Below are 16,384 nucleotides of genomic sequence, written 5' to 3'. Positions count from 1 at the left end.
TTAGATCCTCACATGAAAGAGCTAGGAAACGCAACACATAATTATTATGTATTATTAATAAACTTCTGGCACATTGACAGGAGGGAAGACAATGCTTCTTTTTTTTTTATCCTTTTATTTTCTAAAAAGATTCAACTTTTATGCTATGAAGGGCAGATTTCCCAAAAATTCATGAGTAAGTAAACAAGGAGTGAAAGCTCCATATTCCACCAGGAAGGCAGAGAGCAAACACTGCCTGAGAAAGTGAGTTCCGCTCCTCGTCAGCCCAGACACTTGAGGAATCCATGGTTTTTGAGAGTAGCCAGTTATGGAGAAGTACAGGGACGTTGCAGACAGTGGAAGTGGTCAAATGCACCAGTTCCAAGGAGTAGAGAGCTTGTTTAATGTGTGGTCATTGTGGCTGACAAAAGCATGTGCTGCAGAAGCAATGAAGTGTGCAGAGCAAGAGATGGACATTTTCAAACAAACAGAAGAATCACAGCTGTGTGAACCAAGTTTTTCAGAGCTGAGAACGTGCCAGACACAAGCCCAGTTCCCAGAAATGCAAAGAAACCCAATCTCAGCGGGATTCCTAGGCAGTTCCACAGAAGGGGTCAGCTCTCATGTATTCCAGCTGCTGCTTGAACACTTATGGCTGGGATCCAGCTGCACCCGAGAAAAGGGGCCCCAGAGATTAGGGGTGAATTACAGCTCTGCCCCTTTCTCCATCACAGGCCCCGAGAAGCCTCTGCACCCTCTTCAAATACACCAGGACAATCACAGTGCTCTACCTGACAGGGCAGCTGGGAGGACAAACACGATGCACTGGATGGACAGAGACAGCCAGGGATGGACAGACACCACAGCACTGCAGAGCAGGACAGGAGAAGAGTAGACATAGTGACACCATAGGCTGCTGCCTCTGGTGCCTCTACACGTTTCCATTCCTGTTTCTGCTGCCATTGGATGCTGCTGAACCACCCAAGCAAAGCTCAGCTGGCATGTGGAAAAGATTCCTTGCCATGGGAAGGGTGCTTACTGTAGTTCCTGCCCCTACAAAAGACTTCAAGTGGTGACACTGCAACAGACCTCTTTGCTCACACCTTCAATTTATTCTTGTAGCACAATGAGGGTTTTTTTAAGAGATATCCACAAGGAATCTTGAATCTGAACATTTGGTAAGCATCATCATGCTTTAGAAGCATTTTGCCTATGTGTACCAATGAGAGAGCATTTCTGGTGTTTATACTGTTTATGTACTGCAAATGAGATTTACAGCTCCATTTTGTTCAAAAATGAACAAGAGCAAATGGACTTAAATAAAATAAAACAAAACTAATCTGTGCTTTTGGCCAGAGACTCTGCACAAATCCTAGTCCAAACAGTATTGAATAAGTTCAACTCATAATAACAGGAACTGATCATATACAGCAGAAAAAAAGAACTTTCAAATAAATTGTTCCTTCAATTTGCTTTGACTGTTCACCAGCTGTCATTAGGGACACAGGGTTTTTATCAGACTAGACAGATACCTGATGGATGTTACCAGTATTAGTTGAACACCAACAAGTGCTCGATTTTGGCTTTGCTGTTCATTTATCTTGCCCAAACACAAACCAAGAGCCCGAGTGCTGAGCTAAAGCCACCTTCCCCCCACTGCAGTGCCAGCAGCTCAGGGAAGGGGCACAAATCATCCCGAGCCCCCGGACCAATAGCCCGCATCACTGGACCAGAATGACTGCAAACCTCAGCACAACCTCACAGGAATCACAATGGGACGGAGAGAGACCTGTGAATAGAGGAAGGGGGGACGCACCCAAAAACGCAAATCCATCTTCAAGGAGCTCCCAGGCTACCCAAGCCCATGCTCTGAGCTCTGTTTCTACCAAAGGCAGCAGCTGGGGTGTCTGAGGAGACACCGCTCCTGTTGAGTAACACTAGGGCACCCACTGCATTTGCTGTGCTCAAAGCAGAGCTGGTTGCACAGATTAGCCCTTAATTGGAAATAAATAACTTCCTTACAGAGGTTAGGTTTGGTAAAAAGGAATCCCCATATGGATGGGCAGGTTTAATGGATGTGCATGCATATCAATGGACAGTGCAGCAGTTATGTATTATGGCTTATTTCATCACTTCACACCACAGGTTTTTCTGTCTGTTAGCCTGACATCTGCACTCCCATGCTGCTCAAAACACTTCAGCAGCGTCCCCTCCCTCGAGCCAGAGCTGCATGGAGACACCCCAGTACAGACCTTCTGCTTTTAGACCCAGCACAGGAAAACCTGCTATTTTTCTGTAAACACTCGTCCCTCAAACCTGACAAAGGTTTCCAGCACTTTCCCGTGCAGGCTGGGCTCATGTCAGTGGGAATGCCTCTGCTTAAACAACAAGTGGGTTGCTCTCTCTCCATCCCCTTGGATAAAGCACCAGCCCCTTTCCCTCTGTAAGATCTCAGGGTGGGCAGTGCCAGGGACCACGGGAAGCTCATCTAGACCATGAAAAGGTCCTGGTGACATGGGAGACTGGAAAGCCAGGGTCCCCCCAGCCCTGCCCAGGCTTCCTCACTGACCTTGGGCCATGGTCACCGCCTCACTTTAAGATGGGGATAATACATATATCACAGGTGTGTCCTGGCCTTAACTAATCCATCTTTTCAAAGCACTTTGAGAGCTTTGCTTGATGAGCACAGACACTATAATACTTATCTGTTCCCAATACGATCACCGGGAGTTTTACCTCCACAGAAGCAGGACTGGGACTGCTGGTGTTACTGGGGACCTAGAAAATAAATCTGCTTGGGAATCTAGTGCTTGGGGAGGGGCCATAGCCAGGCACCAAGGCACAGTGCTTACCTCAGCCCTCTTCCAGGCTATCCCTACAATAAAGGGTACAATTTCTCATTAGAAATCACAACAAGACCTCACCAGGGCCTGCTGGCAAACATGTTCAGCAGGTGCCAGGTGTGTAGGAGATAGGAGGGGCTGAAAGAGAAGCTGGGACAGTGGGGAGGAGGCAGAGACCAGGCCAGCTCAGGGGGAAGCTCACAACGAGGTTTATGGTTGCTGTACTGAGGAACTGGGAATGCCAGGAGGGAAACTCGAGGCTGCTGCCCCAGGGACTGAGCTCAGGGCAAGGTCAGCCTAAGGATGACAGGTGCCAAGGCGAAAGCAGCTCGGGCAGGGCAGTGAGGCAGCGGGGTGTGGGCAGGGAGCCGTCCCCAGCTGCTCAGTGCCCGGCTCGGCAGCGTGGAGCCCATCCACCCCTTGGCCCCAGAGCTCTGCCCTGGCAGGGCAGCCCCAGAAACCACCCCTGCCCAGGAGGGAGCTGAGCCTCGAGCTGACCTAGGAGCCAAACCACACACCTCTCACCACACCTGATCCTCACCTGCCCTAACACAACATGGATGTAGAGCTTCTTGAGAGAAGGCTCAGATTAAAGCCTTGCTCAAACACAGCGGCCCCATTGTGCTTCTGCTGCTGCCAGGCCTCTCCACAGAGTAAATCACAGGGACTGTGTTTATTGTAAGAACTAAGTGATCAGCTGTGAACTTTCTTTGACATAAATATTTTGCCATTAGCAATGACAAATAGCAACGCTCATGTTGTAAAAGTAACATTGGGTTATTCCTCTCCATGGGGGCATTCACATCATGAGAAATCAGAAGGAAATTGTGATTGGAGAAATGGGTAAGAGGAAGACTGTGACAGCAAGGATATTTATCCACTGTGTAAGGAGAGTTAAGAGAAGAATGGATTTTTCCACAGAGCTCTGGAGTGCCCCTGCAGAGCCAGCTCTGGACACGGTGGTGGTCAGCATGGGGCAGGGCCTGGCCACACGTGCAGCTGCTTTGCACAGGTCCCTGCCAAAGCTACACCTGCACATGGAGAACATTACACCACACCAGCAGATCCTGGGGGGTTGGGCCCTGCACTCTTCTTCTGAATCCAATTACTACTAAACCTCTGCAGTTACAGCTGGACAAAACAGGAATTTGCCATTGTTGCAAGATTTCCTAATTTTTGACTGGTGATGTTGGCACCTCAAACTCTGTCTGCTCTCAGGCTGAACAGGATGGGAGAACACTGAGCAGCAAGGGGAATTAATTTCTCAGAGATTTTTTCCAAAGGTACTAATGAGAGCTGGTGCTTTAAAAATAGCATCAACTATACTTCTATAGCACATATCCTCCAAGGAATTCAGCCCAAGCATGTAAGCTTGTCACTTCCCTCCAGAGGCAGGCAGGCTCTCATGGATGTGGATGCTCAGGCAGGACCACAAACTCACTCCAGGCTCCCCTAGCAGAGAGGTACAGAGAAGTTAAAAATCCAGCAGCGTGCCAACACACACGTGTTCATGCACACTGGTACTGCATGGACTGGATGGCAAGTGCATCAAACGAAACACAAGGCCCAGCAATTAACTTTCCTTTGAGAGAATTCTCTAGAGACCACAGAGCTGCAGGCTTGGATGGGAAACAGCTGAACCCAATCCATCCTCAGTAAGGAGTGCCAGGCAACTGCCTGGACCCACAGGCTGAAAGAACAGCTCTGGGGAGAGCATCCCCTCTGACAGTGAGGGTCCCACCTGGAGAGCTCAGAACAAGCTCACTGTTGGCAGATGCATCCCATGCAGGAGGCATGCCAGGACTCCCAGCAAGTCTCTTTAGAGCCAGGAAGGAACCACAGGACACAACTGCCAAGCTAGCAGTTTTACTGGGGTGTGGCTGGGGGTTTTCTCCCCCAGCTGGGAATTTGTGGAGGCTATAATGGAGAGGAGTTCTGGGAACTGGCAGCACAGCAGTACACTGTGGGCAGGTCCACCGGTGAGACGGACACAGAGGACAGTGCAGGGAACTAAACATAGGAATTAGGGCTCCCCAGACAAAAGATTTAAGTCCACTGGAAGGACAAGACCCAGAAAGCAGCCGCAGGATGAAAAGAGATTGATCCAGAACAGAAGTCACTTGTGTGCCCACAGGACAGGGCTGTGCTAGAAGCCCAGCTATAAGCTGCAGACCAAAGTGGCAAATCCCTGAACCCAGGGGACAGGCTTTGGAATGAGGCCATGCTTTTGAGGATCTCTGAAGATAGGAGTTCATTTTGGATGAAGGGAAAAAGATTCCTATATATAGCAAAAAAGCCAAGGCAGTAGCTGCATTACACTAAAAAAAGTTACAGATGGAGGCAAAATATGGGCAATCTGCCTTTAATAGTCAAAGACAGGATCTGCCCTGTGATGGGACCCTTGGAGACAGACAGGACACGGCTAAGATGTGACCCCTGCGATTCAGGAGAGGGGTTTCCTCTGCCAAATGCTAAATTCAGGCAGGTTTAGAGATGAATGAAAACTGCACACCATAAGGGAGGGCCAGGAATAGAAAGCCCATGTGGGGGAAGAACGCTCTAGATGTAGCAAATGCATCTCCAAGAGGCTTTTATCATTCTTATTTTGTCACTACTATCAACAATAATAAGAAAAGAGCTTACAGAGCATCCTCCCCAGTCCCTAAGCAATGCATCCAGAGATTAGCAGCAGAGAGCAGTGGGCAGCAGAGAAAAGCTGTTCAAGGAATGTAGAGGCATGCATAATGAGATTACCGAATTGGAGTTGCATGTTTTCAAGGATAAATGTGATATTATTGCACTGGCAAAGGCATTGCAGGAGCAGGGGAAAAGATGAGAAATAGCCTGTCAGAAGGGAGGGATCACTGCAGCTGAGCTCCCAACAGGACAGGGACAAGTGGGAAGTGGAGGCAGCGAGGAGGAAAGGAAGTGCACATCCTACTTGACATGCAGATATGCAGAGAAGCTTTTTGCAAAGTGGGTGATGTCATCGTGTTTTTCTCAGCCTTCAGGACAGCAAGAGAAAAATAGATGAAACCAGCACATGCAGAGGAGTCTGTAAGACGAGCAGGCTTCCCCCCCATACCCCATGCAACACTAATTGCTCAAATATTGATCGGGGAAATCATTTTTAAAGACTAAAGGAGAAAAAAAAATACTTTCCTCTTAAGAAGCAAAAAGGGCAATGTTCTTGCAGAGTTGCTGGAAAGGTCCAGGTGATCAGAGAATTTCCAGAACCACAGACATTAATCTAAGATGTTGAGCTGGTCTAATTTGTTATTTGTTTATACTGGAGAGCTCAAACAACTGCAGCCTTTTATTTTTAAAGGATAGCACATGAAGTCTAGCTGTAATTACAGCTAGGCTGGTTCTCCCAAGGGCCAGGCAGGTGAGTGACCCATGGATCCTAACTAGCCTTGGTTAGTGGAAAGCAGCAGCAGCTTCAGAAGGGACTTTGGCAAGCCAGGACTGGTAGCTGGGCTGAGGGTGACAGGAACCAGCTGCCCAAGCTTAGCCTTGGCAAGGGAAGGAACAATTAGGATTAAAAACCCAAACCAGAATGCTGGAACTGTGCTAACCACTACTGCCCTGGCATGGACACTACGCCCGAGGAAAGCAGCAGCTCTGCCTGGCTTCTGGAGAGCTGCTTTTCTTTCCCAATGAAAGGAAAACTGCCATGCAACAAAGTGTAAGAACTACTCCAGAAAATAGCTGCACCTCGTCAGCTTCTAGAGTAAACCATGACAGAAGCGAGCACCAGAGTCCTCTGTGGTTAAAAATGGATGTTGTGAGTACACCAAAGTACATGAAGAATACTATTTAGAAAACAAAACCAAGAACCAACCACCGAACTATTAAGATAGACTGGGAGAATGATAAAAATAAGCATGAACATGCAAAAACAGTGATTGAGGAAGAGGAGAAAGCATCCACAAAGCCTGCAGTGAATGTTTCTCAGGGATACGCAGGGAAATAACGACAGGAAATGGGAGAATCAGATGCTTTAAAAGATGTGCTAAGGTTAGGAGGAGATGAATGCAGAGTTGTATTTAATAACTGCCTGATACTTTTTTTCATTTGACAGCAGCCAAGTCCCCGGAGTGCTGCATTCTGTGCACAGGGGTTTCCCTCTGGGCAAGTGAGTGCAGGGCAGCACAGAGCATCCCAGCCCAAGGCACCGGGGGTGAACTGAAACCAGGCTGGGCACTGGGTGCCCTGTCTGCCCTGGAGCCATGCTGGGGTCTGACCCCTCCAGAGGGACCGGGCTGTGCCCCAGGGAGAGCAGCACTGTCCCCTCTGCTGCTGCTGTGGGGTGGCAGCAGGGTGACAGCGGGGCTGCAGCCCCAGCGCCTCCTCTGCAAACCTGGGGCCCCTCAAGGAGTGGGAATTGGAAAATCCAGGAGGGTGCTCTCCAGTCACATACAGGGAGAAACCTCGCACATAAATAGGACCCTGCTTGCCATGATGGTTGTTTTAAAAGCCAGACAGAGTAACCAGAAGATACAGGTAAATTTCCAGGGGATAAGAAAGCAACAAAAACTATCGTCTGGGGGATTCTTCTTCTCTTATTTGAGTGGTGTTTTACACCCTGGGGTCTGCCATATATTATCCCATTTAAATAAATAATAAAAATAAAATCCATAAAAAATAAAACCAACAAAAAGCACCCAAGAACAAAAAAAAAAAAAAAAAAAAAAAGACAAACCCAAACCCCTGAAAATCAAGCAAATAAAAAACAACTCTGTCTGTTTAACTGGTCCCAGTATAACCCAGGAGTAAGCTGGTATGGAGGGGTGAGGTGCAGAAAATGTTAAAACACAGCCAAAGACTCTGGTTTGGCTTGGGGGGAGAACCTGCACCTGTACCCCTTTTCTGGACTTCTTAAAGAGAACATAAAGGTATCTTGTGTCTGTTGCACGGAAAACCCTTTGCACTCAGTGGAACAAGTCTGAAAAGAAAAAACAAACAGGAGTAGTTCAGATTTCCCCAACAGCGGTTTTAGGACCTTGCGGGACATTAAACCTCACAACAGTTTACACTGTTCCCTTTCCACAGGAACAGTTTGAGCTCCCAGACCTGGCAAAGCAGAGGCAGTCTGGCTTTAGGAGAGGTGACAAGCTCCTGGAGGCCCGTGGCCTCTGCACGAGTGCTGCACTGAGCAGCCAGCTGGGGAAAGCTGGCCAGGGGCTGCCAGCCAGGGGCTCAGACTCAGCACACACACCCTGCAAGGGAGCCTGGGCACAGCTGGATGGGGCAGAGAGCGGGTCAGGCTGCCAAGTCCCTCTCCCCACGTCCTTCCATCAGGAGTTGAAGGGCGGTGGATTGAATTCTCGGGAAGGTGATCAAAGCTAAGGGACGGCGGGGAAAGGCAATCTGGCACGAGGGAAAGGCAATCCACCAGCAGGGAGCAAATCGGATAAAGAATAGGCTTAGCAGAACTGCTGTCCCTGCCTGCTAAGCTAATTGTTCATCAGGCCTGTTTGCCCTGCTAACACATGAAATGAGTGGGAACCTGTGTTTGGGAGCTGCTGGAATAGTTGAGATTTGAGAGCACACAGCATCACTTTCATTGCAGTAATGAAGGCACAGAATGGCAGCTTTAAATGCTAAGGGTAATGATGCATTACCATTCCCTCTCAATTAATCCAGAGCCTGCGATGCCGGGTGCACTTACTCTGAGAATTTTCTCAGAAAATGAAGCTAGAGTATTTCATTTATAAATCACAAAAGACACTTATTTGGCAGAAATGACCCTTGCTCATATACAATAAATCATGAACATCAACAGTCTCTAATGGATTTTGAGTCAGTGCCACAGACAGCAAAGCCTGGGGCCTGTGTTTCAGGATTCCAGGGCTGTGCCAAAGGAGCCTTATAAATTATTAATGTGTTCATCATGGTGTCATCTGTGCCACTGGAGAGATAGAAGCACTCTGGGGCTCTGTTTGACATTAAAAAAGTGATAGTGGGTTCAGCAGGCAGACCATGCCTCCCCTTCCCATGCTGAGCCAGTCCATACCTCATGAAATCCCTTCCCCAAAGTTTCATACATGCTCTTGGCTCACGATGTGCAGCATTTTGAGAAGAGAAGAAAAGAGGTAAAAGTCTGTTCTCACAAGTAGCCCATCCAAGCCAGACTTCCAAGGGATGGAGCCAAGGTCTGCATTTGCAGATGTTCATACAGAGGGAGGTGCATTACACAGGTAGCCAGGGCTTCTTGTGACTTCTCTGCCATACAGTGAGGACGTGGGTATACAGAAAATTCAAGTTCTGGTCCCTACTGCTCAGTCTCTCATGCTTTTCAGTTATTCATCCCACAGTTTTCAACCTCTCCCCCTTCACTTTTGTCCCCATGGTTACTGAATCACTGTGTTCACAGAGATTTTCCTCACTAAAGAAAATGTGACTAACATGAGGCAGCTAAATTATCAGAGCCAACTCTGACATTGGTTTCTCCCAACATGGATCCTATCTTCAAAATGCCTTCAAGTAGATCTGTCCACTGGAACCAACTTCAGAGTAAGCAGCACTTCAGCTACTGACAGAGCTGCATCACTTGCACAGAGAAGACTTAAAGGCTGGAATCGGATAAAGGATGAAATTCAAACACCAGCTTCAGCAGACATGTAGCCTAGGAGTGCATGATACAAATAACTAGGAGATTTATTTCACCACAAAAAAAAATTAAATTAAGCCCTGGAATGGAAGGCATTCTTTCCTCACTGCACCTGGGTCTAGGAGTTGAAGCAGAAGTGGCTTCTTGAAAGCCAGTTTGTTTAAGCAGCAGAAGACTCACACGTTTTAGGCCCAAAGAAATCTCTATTACAAACTGCACCAACACAGGCCAGTGGGTAACAAGTCTAAAATGCCCAGCCACAGCAGTCTCTGCACGCTGACCCACTGCTCAGAGGAGCTTCTCCCACACTGAGCAGCCCAGGCTGCCCCAGGGACCCTCAAACCAGATCCCTTCCAAACTACCAAAGAAACACCCAAAAAATCATTTAAATTCATTTGTATATGAGAGGCCTTCCTCTCCTTCACTCACAGCATCCATCCAGCCACAAGTGCCCAGACACTAAAGCAAGGGCAGCACCTCGGGTAAGCATCGCCAGTCACGAGCCAGCAGACAGAGATGAGGAACGCTTACCTTGGCCGCTACGGAGGAGTTGGGCTTCTCCAGGAGGTCCCAGAGCTTTTTCCTTTTCTCAGCACAGCAAGTGTTATCAAATTCCTCCCCTTCCCTTTCCCTCAGGGTCTCTGCTTCCCTCTTCAGCTCCTCATTCATCTGCTCTTTCTTCTGGTGGTAGCGGGCCTGGCAGCAGGACTCCAGGTAGATCTCGTCCACCCCCCAGTAGTCCAGCTCCTGGCTGAAGGACAAGGCGCACATCTCCTCCATCATGTGCAGCTTGCCAGTGCGATAGAAGTTCAAGATAGAGGTGAACGCCCCGGGATGCCTGTCGAAGAAGTACTCGTTCTCCTCCAGGTTGTAGTCGTCGCAGATCTCCATGAGGGAGTCGTGCGTGTTGCAGTCTCTGAGCTTACCCAGCCTGGTCCGCGGCAACCTGTCCAAGGTCCGCCAGAGAACCTCGTGGGCCAGCCCCCCCACGTTGAGCTTGACCCTTCGGGAGCAGGCCTTGCTCCTGACGATCTCGGTGGGGTCCGGAGGCAAAGAGGTAGTAGAGCGAGATCCATGCTTATTCATCCCCAGAGGCATCGCTGGTGCCGCTCAGGCTGGACGCTGCAGGGTGCGGCGCGGGGCAGGGCGCGGGGCCGGCTCTGCTCACCTCTCCTTCCCCTCCATGCCCCGGAGCTGCAAGAGAGGCCGGCGTGGGTCCCCGCCCGCCGCCCCCGCCAGCCTGCGGGGGGGCGGCGGCGCTGTCCGCCCGCCGGTGCTGAACCGCGCCCGGCCCGGCACCGAGCCCGGCCCGCTCCACGTGCGGCCGGCGCTGCCGCCGAGCTCCCCCGGGCGGCGGCCGGGGGTCCCCCCGCCCCGGCGGGCTGCGGGGGTCGGGCACGGCCCCGAGAGCCTCTCCGGGCGCCGGGTCGGGCGCGGGGCTGCCCCGAGCACCGCTCGGCGATGCGCCCCGGGAGGCGCCGGGCCGCCGGCCGGGGATGCGCCGGCCCCGGGCTCCCATCCCGGAGCGCCCGGCCCCGCCGGACCCCGCGTGTCCCCACGGCCCAGCCCGAGCGGCCCCCGGGGTGCCCCCCGCCCTGCCCGGCCGCGTAGGCTGCGGGGAGATGCGCAGGCTTTTAGTAACTCCAGCCTTAGAGATTTCCCGAGGAAAGAGCTGGGGCAGGGAAAAGGCAGGATTTACAGCCACTCTAACGACGCGCTCTGCCTCTCTCTGGGCTGCCCAGGGACGCCCCCCAAGCCCCCCGCACCGGCCTCTGCATAACCGGGAAAGCAACGAAAACGGGAATAAGAAAAAACCCCGAGCCTCTCCTAGGGAGCCGGGTGGCTCCTGACAGCCCCGAGCACTGTTGCTTACACAAGATGGCACGAAGATAAACCCCGGCGCAGACAGGAGCGGCTCCCCCGAGCACAGCCGGCACAGCTCGGGGCTCGGCCCCGTCCGCGCCGACCCAGGTCCCCCCAGCCCTAAAACCGGAGCGCCGCCGCTGCCTCCGGCCGCCGTACACGGGGAGAGGCTCCCGTGGCCCGGCCCGAGCCCAGCCCTCACCTACCTCCTCCTGCGGGCTCCCGGCGAGGCGGTGCGGGGTGTGCGGGGCCGAGGGCGGCTACATCCTGCGGCGGGGCGGGCGGCAGGGGCGGCCCCGCTCGCATCCCCCCGCGGGCAGCCTCAAGGCGCAGGGATGGCGGCGGCGCTCCCGGCTGTCCACGGAGCCCAGGGGGAGGGGAAGGGAAACGAGGTAAAACGGGTCCTTCAGCAGGAAGCTTTCCAAGGCCTTCCCTCGGCTGCGGCTCCTCACTCCTACCCACAGCCAGCGCCGGAGCCGCGTCGGCGCCCGCCCCCCAGCCCGCTCCCCGGGCAGACCCGGAGGAAAGCTCCGGCGCTTCCTGCCGCTGCCTCGGCACGGGGATCAACAAGTGCAGCCCGCGGCTCCGGCGCGGCCGTGCGCGGCTGTCCCGCGCGGGGCGGAGGGGTCGGGGCCGGGGCCGGGCAGCTCCACCGTGAGCCGGAGCCCAGCATTGCAGCGCCGGGGCCGCTCCGCTCCGCCGGGGCCCTCCCTGCGGCGGCGGGGCCGCTCCGGCAGCTCCCGGGGCCGGCAGCCGAGAGCGGGAGCGGCGGCGTGTGCCACAGGAAAGCGAGGAGCGCCAGGCAGCCCGGCAGGGCCCCGCCGCCGCCCAGGCGGATCCGAGCCGAGCCGGGAGCAGCGGAGCTCAGGGAGGTTGCTCATCACCCCGGGGGTGAGGGCGAACCGGGCCCTCGCCCCCACCCCGGCTGCCCCTCGTCGGGGGAACGAGCCCGCAACGATGCTTGCCGATATTTGCAGAAACAGATAGGAGGAAGAGCAGAGGAGCTCTGCTGCCGATTAGGACTATAAATATAACGTAAAGCAGCATTTACTAACCTGAAAACACGGCAGAAATAGAGAAAACGCCGACTTTCCAGGCAAGAGCACAGCAATCAAAGTATTCCTCTGGCAGGCTGTCCCTCTTGTCTCCTTCCTTCACTCCCACCAGGGAAAATGGCCCTCAGCAGCAGCCTGGAGCTCTATTAGTACCAATTAGTATCACTTAATGCAGTTCACCTGTTTGGGCTGGTGTACCTGAGGTACACAGCTGTGCCCTTCCCATGCCTTGATTGCTCGTGGCTCCTGGACTCTAGAGACAGTTCCTGAAATTGGAGCCTGATGTCTAATTTTATGTGATTAACTAGGAAAAATGACCCCCAGTGCTGCTTTCCCCCATTTTTTACGCTTCTCTCGCCTGTGCCTGGCTCCTGATGCCCAATGTTCTCAATGTCAGTGCTAGACTATTATATTTGGTGTTTGAATGCCTACATCTTCCTGAGAGGTTGCCTTCTGAAATCCCAAACAGTGCTTTTGTCCAGTACTTCACACAACTGTATATCAGATGTATATTTAGGAATTTCTCACGAGGACTTGGTCACTACCTTCCTTTTGGAGGAGAGGAAATAAAGATATAGAAAAGCAAGATCACCCAGAAAGGGGTGGAAGGAAGAATTGGGAATAAAACCTGTTGACCAGCTTAATCTCAGCCCAGGGCCCCTCCAGTGAAGCAGCTCCTCCTGCCCCATGAATACTCCCAATACATGACAGACATTAAGGCAATATTGAGAGCACTTCAGCTCTCCTGTTGCTTTGTCATCATTTCACCTCCACACCCGACTTTACCCCTCTTACAACAGAGACAAAACCCCTGATCAGAGCTAGGAAGCTCAGTCTGTTAATGATTATAAAATGCTTTGAAGCTTCCAGCTGGCAGGTGCCATAGGAGAGCAAGGGTTTGTCAGCACTGACCTGGGCACATTATCTCCCCTCGTGATGCTGGGAGGGAAAATGACAAGCAGCTAATGCAGGGAGATGCATCAGATGCACCAGTTAAACCACTGGGGGAGAGGCACCTTGGCTTTATTAGAGCATTTGTACCTTCCTGCGTCATGCAGGCTCCCCTGCCGCTGCCACTCACGTGTTCTGCCCAGAGGCTGGAGGAGCAGCTCTGGAGCGGGGCACGAGCAGGGACAGCAGGGCACGAGGGGCAGTGGGGCAGCACAGGCTCCTCCAGGGCTGGCAGCTCCCCTTCCACACTGCTCTTCTGGCCAGTGCTGAAAATGGTACTGAGGAAGCTGGGAGAGGGAGCCCTGCCCAGGGCAGTCCCTCCAGCTGGCTCTGCCTGGGGTGATCCACGAGTCTGGGGAGAGAAGAGGATGTTTCCACCCCCAGGACATCTGTTCCCTGCAGCATTTCTTGTCCCACACAAAGAGTTTGTCAGTGAGGGGCAGTGCAGGCCTGAAGATGCAGAAATGTGCATCCTGCTCGCTCTTCTCCAAGGTTATTTCACCCATTCTTGGTTTGGATACACATTTCAATTGATATTTTTGTACTCTGAGCTTTGCAAACTTAATTTATGGTTTGTTATTTCCCCAGCCTATGGAGCCAGCCAAATGTTTGGATGCAGTTTGTGCAAACCCTGTTTCTCTTCGGGTATTACAGCAGTTATTGACAAGGAAACACCTTAAACCCTGAGTACATCAGAGGAAATATGCAGAGCACAGCAAAGATATGTTCTCCTGGGCTTGCATTCAGTGGCATAGTCATATCTGGATTTCACTGCCAGGCGGAGCAGGTCTGTAAGGCAGTGTTTGTTGAACTACAACATGAGAAGGAAATAGGCTGAGCCTAGATGTGGAAATAAATATCCCTCTGCTGATCTGCAGTGACTCTTCTGCCTGCATAAGGAAAAGCATCACATCTTCCCAAGCACCTGCACCGTGTGACGGTCCGGCATCTTCCTGTCCGTCCTGTGAAGCAAGAGGGAAGCCTGGATTACTTCAGTTACTGCTGGCAGGAAAACAAAGGGCTGTGGGAAAAGGAAGGCTCCTGGCCCGTCTGCAAACCAGGGCTCAGCCCGTCACAGCCATGACGTGTGGGACAGAGAGGGGAGCAGCAGCTTTGGTGGCCCCCGAGTTTTGGCTGGTTCCCCACTGCTGAGTTCACATTCTGAAACGAGCTCCAAGAGGTAACAATAACTCATAGTGTTCTTGCAACCCAAGGCCCTTGCACTTGTCTTTGGGAGTGGGAAAGGCAATCATGCACAATAAACTGCCTCTGTTGCAGAGTGTTGCCTACTATGTCCCTTTAAGACTTCCCTCAGTTTCCAGGGATTTTCTTTCCAGACTGGAAACACTTTAGGTACAATGAAGATTTTCTTTTATAGCCCAAAATTCTTTCCCTTAAATGGGAAAAAAAATTTATCAGGTTCCTTGGCAGAGATCCATAACAAGTGTTGAAAAGTGCAAAAAGAACTGAGATAGATGGTGCTTGTGCTACTGAGAGCCCAGGAGCATGGAAATACTGGAATACCAGGGGGAAATACTGGAAGCAGACGGCAAAATATGATCCAAAAATGAACCTTAAAAAAGATAAAGAGTTGAAGTTTTCAGCTTGTCTAAACTTTTTGGATGCATTTTGAAGTCCCAGGGGTGCCCCCAACCCCCTCATTCCAGGCTGGCTTCCCTCCCTGCTGCTGGCCCGAGGAGGGGCTGGCAGAGCTGCAGCCCTGCTCAGCTGGCTCTGGAGGAGGGCAGGGAACACGCCCGTGCACACTGGTTTATCAGAGAAGCTTCTGGTTCGGGCTCCCACAAAGCACACTCGGAGCCCTCCCCTGTGGCTCCAGCTCTCCGCCTTTCTCAGGATGGGCATTTCCTCCCGGGCATCTCTTCAGTCTGCCGGTGCTTACTGACCACAGGCACTGGCCCCTGGCTCCTCTTCCCGAGGATGGCTCTGTCAGACCCAGCTTTCCTCTTTGCTTGATGAGGATGACTCTGGAGGCATGGAAAGCTCTGGAAGCACCAGCCTATTCCCTAAGGTGTATAAAACACCATCTCCTGGCCGTGTCTTGTTCATATCAGATTTGAGAGCAAATACAATTGCTTCGGGAAGGACAAATACACAGATTTCTGCTGGTTGAGGAATGAAAAGCCCCCAGTGGGTCCATTGGTCACTGTCACTCATCTGCTTGGGAACTTGTAAAAGGATCTGAGAAATTTTCTCCTACCTATCAACAATGTAGGCCAAATGCTTGGGAGAGCCAGGGTCCAGGACCTGGAGGCAGCAGCATTCCCAGGAATTCATAGGCAGGAGGCCTTGCCTGCTCTCACAGTCTTCACAGCAGGGCAAGAGGAGTCAGCTCCCCTCCCTAAAGAGCTTCCACCTGAACTTGGGAACACAGCTTCCCGAGGTGGGGAGGTGGCAGTGAGGTAGCTGTGATCTGAACTTGTTCCTGCTGGGATTGACTCCTGTCCCACACCCCCCCGATTTCCCCCCCTGGCCTATGGTCTGCCCAGCTCCTCTTTAACAAACACAGGCTGAGGGCTCAGCCTTAGAGGCAAAGCAAACACTGAACTCAGCCTCAGACAAAATCTGCTTCATGGTCTAACGCTGGAAAAATGCCATCAGTTGAATGTCCTGGAGTGCAGAGAGTTTCCTGAGGATAATGAGAACAAGAATTGCTCTGCTCTTGCATATGTGGATCCTGAAAGTGGATATGCAGTCAGAGAGCAATCTCACATGGTTCCTGGGAAGAAAGTACCATAATATTCCCTTTCAGCCTGAGAGATGGGCGCCATGGGATGGGGGATGAATGAGCAGCTAAATGTACTTTAAATCTGAAGAGATGTCCATTAATGATTCCTACCAAGATTGTTTGCCTTGACCCTGTTACCACTGACAGACGTTGTTGCCACCAGTGGGAGAAGCTTTCATGAGAACTGCACATGAGGTGAGAATCAAGCTGATGGGAGTTTCCAACAGGTTAAGCTTTTTATGGCTCACCTTTTGTGGGAAACTGGTAGAAAATAGGCAGGCCTTGAAAAAAGTTTCACAAAGCAGCCCTTTTTTCTTGGCCACTCCCTGAT

At 51.8% G+C, this 16,384-nt stretch overlaps 1 protein-coding gene across 2 annotated transcripts in view; it reads right to left on the bottom strand.

Annotated features, from left to right (window-relative positions):
- Positions 1-12,482, bottom strand: part of KCNB1 (potassium voltage-gated channel subfamily B member 1) — a 104,719-nt gene extending 92,237 nt beyond the window's left edge. Inside the window, exons 1-2 of one of the 2 annotated variants that reach the window (XM_068208104.1) lie at positions 12,357-12,482; positions 9,970-10,632 (exon numbers count right to left, since the gene is read on the bottom strand). In XM_068208104.1, the coding sequence (XP_068064205.1) occupies positions 9,970-10,536 (567 nt within the window). In that variant the 5' untranslated portion in view covers positions 10,537-10,632; positions 12,357-12,482. Of the gene's footprint in view, positions 1-9,969; positions 10,633-11,507; positions 11,653-12,356 lie in introns of those variants that run through there. The other variant, XM_068208103.1, reaches the window with a different exon arrangement.
- Between the last annotated feature and the right edge of the window lie 3,902 nt (positions 12,483-16,384).

Source organism: Anomalospiza imberbis, chromosome 17 (genome assembly GCF_031753505.1).
Source record: "Anomalospiza imberbis isolate Cuckoo-Finch-1a 21T00152 chromosome 17, ASM3175350v1, whole genome shotgun sequence".
NCBI classification, from domain to species: Eukaryota; Metazoa; Chordata; class Aves; order Passeriformes; family Viduidae; genus Anomalospiza; species Anomalospiza imberbis.
The sequence above is the reverse complement of the archived record's forward strand: the minus strand, read 5'-3'. Positions and strand labels throughout refer to the sequence as shown.